The sequence below is a fragment of the Onychomys torridus genome, chromosome 7 (assembly GCF_903995425.1).
Source record: "Onychomys torridus chromosome 7, mOncTor1.1, whole genome shotgun sequence".
Lineage (NCBI taxonomy): Eukaryota > Metazoa > Chordata > Mammalia > Rodentia > Cricetidae > Onychomys > Onychomys torridus.
Genome location: NC_050449.1, coordinates 17,113,598 through 17,121,244, shown reverse-complemented (window position 1 = coordinate 17,121,244; position 7,647 = coordinate 17,113,598). Strand labels below are relative to the sequence as shown.

Here is a 7,647-nt window from a genome sequence, read left to right as displayed (position 1 = left end):
TGAATGAGACAGTCTCGTGTCTTGCTCTGGGACGAGACTTATCTTGACCTGACGCTCTGTCCTCCACGGCCTGAGACCAGAGGTGTGCCCCTGCTTTATCCGACTTGGGTTTGGGATCCAGGGCTTGGTACGCGTTGGCAAGCACTCTACCAACTGAGCCACATCCCCAGCCTCCCCGCAAAGCCGCAAACTTTCTTGTTCGAAAGAACGGGGAAGCCCCGCAGAAGAGGGTGGCTCTGAGCCCCTGCGTCCCTCTCCGCCTAAATTCCTCCTCTCTGGATTGTGCAGGCCTACTTTACAGGTGACTGGCACATGCAGGGGTCAAATCCGCCCCCATCCTGCTGCTGGGGACGGAACCGGAGCGGCTCCGGTGCTAGGCACGCCTCCCGCTGACCTGCCACCCTGGTTCCTTCTCACCCATTTTAAAGACCCAGAGACCGGCTGGAGACATGACACCTGACTAGGGAGCCCGGCTCGGTCCAGGGCTGCGGGCACCCCCAGGGCTGGAGGCGGGTGGTGATGAAACCAGGTCCGGGGCCCCCTCCTCTCCCGGGACTCTGAGCCCCGAGGGAAGGCGCCAGGTAGAGGCTGAGGCAGGGCTGGGGCGGGGAAATCGAGGCACCCGCCCTCCGCAAGCCTCCACCCAGAGGCTTGGCAGAGAGCTGTGGGCAACGGCTGGCCGGCGCCGCCTCTCCACTCCCGGTGCAGCCCGCAGCGACCCGCCCCGCCCGGCGCGATCCGCAGCTCGGCTGGGTCGGCACGGCTGGGACCCCGGACAGACGGGCGACGTGAGACCGGTCGGGCCAAGCCCTCAGCGCTGCCCCTCACGAGGGAGGGGTCTCTGCCCGTTCAGGTCACCCACTTCCTTCCTGTTCGCCTCAGCTCAGGGGTGCGAGTGGGGAATCCACAGCGAACCCCCGCGCTGGGTGACCTGGGGCGAGTCGCTGACCCTCTCTGAGCCTTTTTGCAAAGCACGGAACGAGGGACTCCAGGATCCGCGACTAGCAGAGACTGCAGGGATTGCTGGTGAGTGTTGAGGGAACTAAGTCTGAGGAGTACAGGGGAGGAGGGAGGTGGGGAGGTGAGAAGAGGGCCCCACCTTCCACACTTCTGGGCTCCGCGGTCAAACGGTGGGTGTGCGGACAGCTGCTGAGGGTGCTGGAGTCAAGAGGCTGCAGCCACGTGCTGTGTCCCTTCTGGGAGTTCCTCGGGCTGGAGGGGTGTGGGGAGGCCAGGGAAGATCCTGGACAGAACTTCCTGGAAAAGGCCGCCAGCGGTGCTGTTTGTCGGGGCGAGGTGGACACAGAGGCAGCCCCACACTTAGATGACTCCGAACGCAGAACTCACATTAGAGATGCAGCAGAACTCCCGCATGCACACAACAGACATGCCCAGGGGTCTGTCACAGGCGTGCCACTGAAGAATTCAGGCCTGTAATTCCAGCACTTGGAAGGCAGACTCAGGAGTTCAAGGTCATCCTTGGCTACATAGGAAGTTTGAGGTCAGCCTGAGCTACCTGAGACTGTCTCCAGACGAAAAGAACAAAGAATTGAAGTCTGTGTCACAGACAAGCCACTCAGGTTGCTCGGAAGCGGAACTCCCAGGCCAGAGCAGAGGCACCCACTCAGTCTGGCTCAGATGCACACAGAAAAAGTGACAGCTAGTGACAGGCGGCCAAGCGTGTAACACAGACGCAAAACAGGTTCAGCCTCATGAGAGTGTGCAGACACTCAGACACTGGGACCTACGGATGCCCAGCACACATACAATCAGACCCTGGCATGCAGCCCCCGAAGAAGCTTCTCCCCGCCCAGCCCAGCCTGGACGCCACCCCACCCCCAGCCCCATGTCCAGTTCTGGGGAAGTCCAGTGCTCACATGACCGTCCTTGGAGAAAATGCATCATCTTTCCCAACGATGCACTTCCTCCCCCAGGGAATATAGACTCGGTGATCGCCAGTTCTGCTCCAGGAGCCCGATCTCCTCTTCCCACCTCACTGAGCAGCCTGTACTTCCTCCAGGGTGAGTGCCAAGTGCCAGAGGAAGGAGGTGGAAGAGGTCTGTGGGGCCACCCTTCCCTAGCTCCTCAGCTCCTTGGCCAGGGCCAGTTGCTACTGCTGTCTTTGGAACAGGCAGCTATAGCTAGCTAGCTCTCGTGTGTGTGTGTGTGTGTGTGTGTGTGTGTGTGTGTGTGTGTGTGTGTGTGTGTGTGATGAGACAAGGTCTCATGTACAGCTGGCCCCAAACCTCCTGTTTCCACTTCTCAAACTTCCTATGTAGCCAAGGCTGGCCTTGAACTTCTGATGCCGTTGCTCCGCCTCCCTGCTGCCTGAGTTTATAGGCTTGCACCATCACACCAGGCTCAGCGGCTCGCCCTTGGTGGAGCAGGGAAAGTGGAGTTCTGAGGGGCTTGCTTTCTGTCCTTCGTCGGGGACTCCAGACACTCTCTTCCCTCGCAGATGGACGCACAGACAGTGCTGCTGGGCCTGCAGATCATGTCACTCCCGCTCCTGGCTCACTGTACAGCCCCTACTCCCACCCTGAGATTTGTAGCTGTGGGTGACTGGGGCGGGGTCCCCAATGCCCCATTCCACACAGCGCGGGAAATGGCCAATGCTAAAGAAATTGCCAGAACTGTGCAGATTATGGGTGCTGACTTCATCATGTCCCTGGGGGACAACTTCTACTTCACTGGAGTACATGATGCCAATGACAAGAGGTTCCAGGTATACGCTCAACACCAGGGTCGGAGGTGAAGGTGGGGAGGTCACTTCAACCTGGGACCTTCTTCGGGGAGGGCATAGGGAAGCATAAAAGCTCCTCCAGGTAAGGGCTTGGGACACCAAGTGGTTCCTTAGTCCTTGGTCTCTGATTTAGTGGGAGCAGCAGGGTGCCTGCTGACCCCGGAGGTGGGGTGCCCTTTCTGTCTGTCACAGGAAACCTTTGAGGACGTGTTCTCTGACCGTACCCTGCGCAGTATTCCCTGGTATGTGCTGGCTGGAAACCATGACCACCTTGGCAATGTCTCAGCACAAATTGCCTACTCCAAGGTCTCCAAGCGCTGGTGAGCCTTCCCTCCTTCCCAAAGAGCCTCTCGCTCAGGGACAAGGAGACCCTTTGGCTTTGTGGGGAATGTTTATTTTTCATTGTATCGTATTTATTGGGGGTCACAGCACATGTGTAGAGACCAGAGGACAACTTGTGGGAATCGGTTCTCTTGTCCCACTGTGTGGCTTCCAGGGCTGAAGTTCAGGTCATCACCAAGCGCCAGATGCTTTCCTCACTGAACAGTGGTACTGCCCTCAGGAAGTCTGTGGTTCTGTTGAAATGGGGTCTCGTGTAGCCCACGCTGGCCTTGGCTATCCTATGTCGCGAGGGATAATCCTGAACTCTTGATCCTGCTGTCTCCCTCTCCCAAAGGGATAAGATTTCAGACATGCACCACCACACTCAGCTGTTTGTGTTTTGAGATAGGATCTTGCTATGTAGTCTAGACTTAATCTCAAAAATTAAGATTCTCATGTCTCAGCCTCCAGAGTATTGAGATGACAGATGTGCCACTGTGCCTAACCAAATAAGCCTTTCAGGACTGAGAAGCAAGCTCAGTCAGGGAAGCACTTGCTAAGCAAACACAAGGACCTGAGTTTAATCCACAGAACTTGTGTTAAAAGCTGAGTGTGGAGGCATGTGCCTGTAATCCTAGTCTGGGATTGTGGAGACAGAAGGACCCTGGGGCTCGATGGCTAGCCAGCCTGGCTGAATCTGAGAGCCCACAGGTCAGTGAGATACCCTGTCTCACAAAGCAAGGTTGGTGAGAAATGGCTCAGTGGGTAAAAAGCACTTGCCTTGTAAACCTGAGGACCTGAGTTCAATCCTGGGAGCCCACAGTGGAAAGAGAACCCATTACCAAAAGTTGTCCTGTGACCTACACACACACACACACACACACACACACACACACACACACACATACGCACACACGCACAACAATGAAAAATTTTAAATGGAAACAAACAAACGCAGTGTAGCTGGAGAGACAGCTCAACAGTTAAGAGTACTTGCTGCTCGAGCACAGGACCAGGGTTCAAATCCCAGCACCCACATGAAAAGCCATTCACACTGTCTTTTGTGTATACAACTCCAGCAGTAAGTGGGGTGGGAGGGAGGACAGGAGGGTCAGTAGGGCTCGCTAACTTCCAGGCTAGCCAAAAAAATTAAATAAATAAATGAGCTCCAGGGTCAACAAGAGACCTTGCCTCAAAGGAAGGAGGTGTAGAGTGATAGAGGAGGAGACTCAGCTCCTCCTGTGGCCTCCATGAGTGCATGGGTGTGTACATCCCCACCACACACGCGGAAACTCACCAAAAAAGGTGCATGGCTCTTGAGGAACATCTAAAATTGACCCTAACTTCTGTGCACATGTGCAAACATGAAAATATGTGAGCACACACACAATTAAAATTTTTTAAAAGAGGTCCTTTGCCTCTGGGTTCATTTCCCAGCACCCATAAGGCAGCTCACAACCATCGGTAACTCCAATCCCAAGGGATCCTTTTCTGGCCTCATGGGCATTACATGCACTCAGTACACAGTCACACATTCAAGCATATAAAATTCAGGCAAGCATTCGAGCCTAGAAAATTAAAAATAAATAAATAAGATCTAGAAAGAAATGTTTTTAAGATTTTTTTTTTTTTTAAATAAAAACAGGAAGTCCTTTGGCCAGAACTGATCTTGGTGTGTCCCTGCCTAAACTGTTTACCCACAATTCCTGTTCCCTCCACAGGAACTTCCCGAGCCCTTACTACCGTCTGCACTTCAAAATTCCACGGACAAACGTCACTGTGGCCATCTTCATGCTGGACACAGTGATGTTGTGTGGCAACTCTGACGACTTCAGCAGTCAGCAGCCCAAAATGCCCCGAGACCTGGGAGTGGCCCGCAGCCAGATGTCCTGGCTCAAAAAGCAGCTGGCAGCAGCCAAGGAGGACTATGTTTTGGTGGCTGGCCACTACCCCATCTGGTCCATTGCTGAACACGGACCCACCCGCTGCCTGGTCAAGCACTTGCGGCCACTGTTGGCCACATACGGGGTCACTGCCTACCTGTGTGGACATGACCACAACTTGCAGGTGAGATCTCTGTGGATAGGATGGGGCATCTGGGATCCTTCCAGGAATCTGGCCAGGTGCCGCATGGCTGGACTCCGGCTGTTCAGAAGGCCTCCACTGTCTTTGTGAACACTGATACCCTCACTCAGGTTATGATGTCAAAGGGGCGTGGCTCAAAAGCAGAGTGTTGGACTAGAACCCCCCAGTTAGGGGCTGGGGCGTGGCTCATTGAGAAACCCTGCCTAGAATCCCCCAGTGAGGGGCTAGGGCTGGGGCTCAGTGGTAGAGCCCTGCCTAGAATCCCCCAGTGAGAGGCTGGGGTGTGGCTCAGTGGTAGAGCCCTGCTTAGAACCCCCCAGTGAGGGGCTGGGGCGTGGCTCAGTGAGAGCCCCTGCCTAGAATCCCCCAGTGAGGGGCTGGGGCTGGGGCTCAGTGGTAGAGTGCTTGCCTACCAAGCAAGAAGCCATGGGTTCTATCCTCAACACTGAAACACACACACACACACACACACACACACACACACCCCTCCCCAAATGCCAGAGTAACTCCCAGCTGTTCTGTGAAGTAGGATGGATGTACTCCTGTAGATGGAACAAAGAGGTTATTCATCTCTTGCTCAAGGTAGCTCTGTGGTCAGGGACAGACCTACTCCCACACTTAAGGTAGGTCTAGGTGACACCCCTGGTCATCCCCTAGCTGTAGTCACCAACCTTGCATCCTCTGCCCTCAGTATCTGCAGGATGAGAACGGAGTGGGCTATGTGCTGAGTGGGGCCGGCAACTTTATGGACCCCTCCGTGCGACACCAACGTAAGGTCCCCAACGGCTACCTGCGCTTTCACTACGGGTCTGAGGACTCCCTGGGTGGCTTCACCTATGTGGAGATAAGCCCCAAAGAAATGAGCATCACCTATGTGGAAGCTTCTGGAAAATCACTTTTCAAGACCAGCCTGCCCAGGCGACCCAGACTCTGAACACCTAGGATTCTGCTTGTCCCCTAGTGGCTCTGTGGCAGGAGGCCTCTGCACGCATGGTGGGTAGGTGCTGTGAGGACCTCACCCACAGGCAGCTTTTTCTCTGTCCTTCGTGCTCTGGCAGAGTGGGATAGGAAACCACAGAGGCTCACGTCCACGGAAGAAGTACACCGGCTCGCCCCACCCCACTGCCAGGCTCACCCCTGAGGTCTGGGGGTAGAGCTTTCTTGGAGTGAAGCTTTCTTCTAAATCAGGCATTTTTATTGTCACCACTATTCAATAAAAGAATAGTTGTCGAGGCTGCACTTGTCTCCAAAATGGGTGTGTCATCAGGGTTCTAGTGCATGTGTGTGTACACTCGTCGGTGAACGCAGCCTCAGGGTATATGTGGAGGTTAAAAGACAGCTTGTGGAAGTCTGTTCTCTCCTTCCACCGTGTGGGTCCCAGGGATCAAACACAAGCTCCCAGGCTTGATGACAAGTGCCTTTACCTGTTAAGTCCTCTCTGGCTCTCCCTTCCATCTCTTAGTCCCATGCCTAACCAACTAACTTTATATGTGGGCATTAACCCCCTACCCCTGCTATGGGACTGAGAAATCCAGGTCCTGTGCTACTGTGGAATCCAGAGCCTCCTGCATGCTATACAAGGACTCGACCCGAGCTACACTCTTTTTTTGTTTTTTGTTTTTTGGGTTTTTTTTTTTGTTTTTTCGAGACAGGGGTTTCCCTGTGTAGCTTTGCGCCTTTCCTGGAACTCACTTGGTAGCCCAGGCTGGCCTCGAATTCACAGAGATCCGCTTGCCTCTGCCTCCCAAGTGCTGGGATTACAGGCGTGTGCCACCACCGCCTCACTTTTTATTTTGTTTTCATTATTGTTAAATTGTATTTATTTTTATTTATATGTATGTGTGTGTGTGTGCCCGCTTGTCTGTGTGCCACATCCTTGCAGGTGTCTACAAAGGCCAGAAGAGGCTGTGGGGTCCCCTGGGACTGGGATTATAAACAGTTAGAAATGGAACCCAGGTCCTTGGCAAGAGTAGCAAGTGCTCCTAAACCCCGAGCCAGCTTTCCAGTCCTGGCACCTTTTTTGAGAAAGGGTCCAATTAAAGTCCGGGCTGACCTTGAACTCAATAAGTAGCCAAGGATGAGCTTGAACTCCTGACTGCCCTACATCCACCTCACAACAGGATTACTACCACCTAAGGCTCCATGTTTTAGGAGCTTTTGAGAACTGGAGGCTTTGAGTACAACAAGCATGTGATTTACCCCAGAGCCCTGGGTTCTGTTTCCCCTCAGTGCTGAAGATGGAATCCAGGCTTTCAAACACACTGACAAGTTCTCTACCTACTCCAAGTCCCTTTACTACCCACAATTCATCAGTCTGGCTCACAGCATTAACTTTCGACCATTAATCACACATTCAAAACTCTGAAGTTCATAGAGAAGTGCAGCAGGGTTTGGTGGTATACACTTAACAGTCACAGCACACAGGAGCTGAGGCTCAAGCATCAGGAGTTCAAGGCCATAAGCTTGAGATCAGTCTGGGCTATGAGACCCTGTCTTAA

General features: G+C 53.9%; 1 protein-coding gene across 2 annotated transcripts; it reads left to right on the top strand.

Moving 5' to 3' along the window:
* The first annotated feature begins 713 nt into the window (after window positions 1–713).
* Window positions 714–6,376, top strand: Acp5 (acid phosphatase 5, tartrate resistant). 2 transcript variants are annotated; one of them, XM_036193340.1, is made up of 6 exons: window positions 714–1,026; window positions 1,935–2,021; window positions 2,459–2,725; window positions 2,936–3,063; window positions 4,786–5,131; window positions 5,841–6,376. In XM_036193340.1, the coding sequence occupies exons 3-6, from the start codon at window positions 2,459–2,461 to the stop codon at window positions 6,081–6,083; spliced, it is 984 nt and encodes a 327-aa protein (XP_036049233.1). In that variant the 5' UTR covers window positions 714–1,026; window positions 1,935–2,021; the 3' UTR covers window positions 6,084–6,376. The 2 variants fall into 2 exon arrangements, with proteins under 2 accessions (XP_036049233.1, XP_036049234.1); XM_036193341.1 differs by lacking the exons at window positions 714–1,026; window positions 1,935–2,021 and having other exon boundaries at window positions 2,301–2,725.
* The last annotated feature ends 1,271 nt before the right edge of the window (window positions 6,377–7,647 follow it).

Coding starts and splice junctions, on each gene's coding strand:
- Acp5 (XM_036193340.1), top strand. CDS start 2,459: ATGGACGCACAGACAGTGCTGCTGGGCCTGCAGATCATGTCACTCCCG. Junction 2,726..2,935: donor CCAATGACAAGAGGTTCCAG/GTATACGCTCAA, acceptor TGTCTGTCACAG/GAAACCTTTGAGGACGTGTT. Junction 3,064..4,785: donor TCCAAGGTCTCCAAGCGCTG/GTGAGCCTTCCC, acceptor TTCCCTCCACAG/GAACTTCCCGAGCCCTTACT.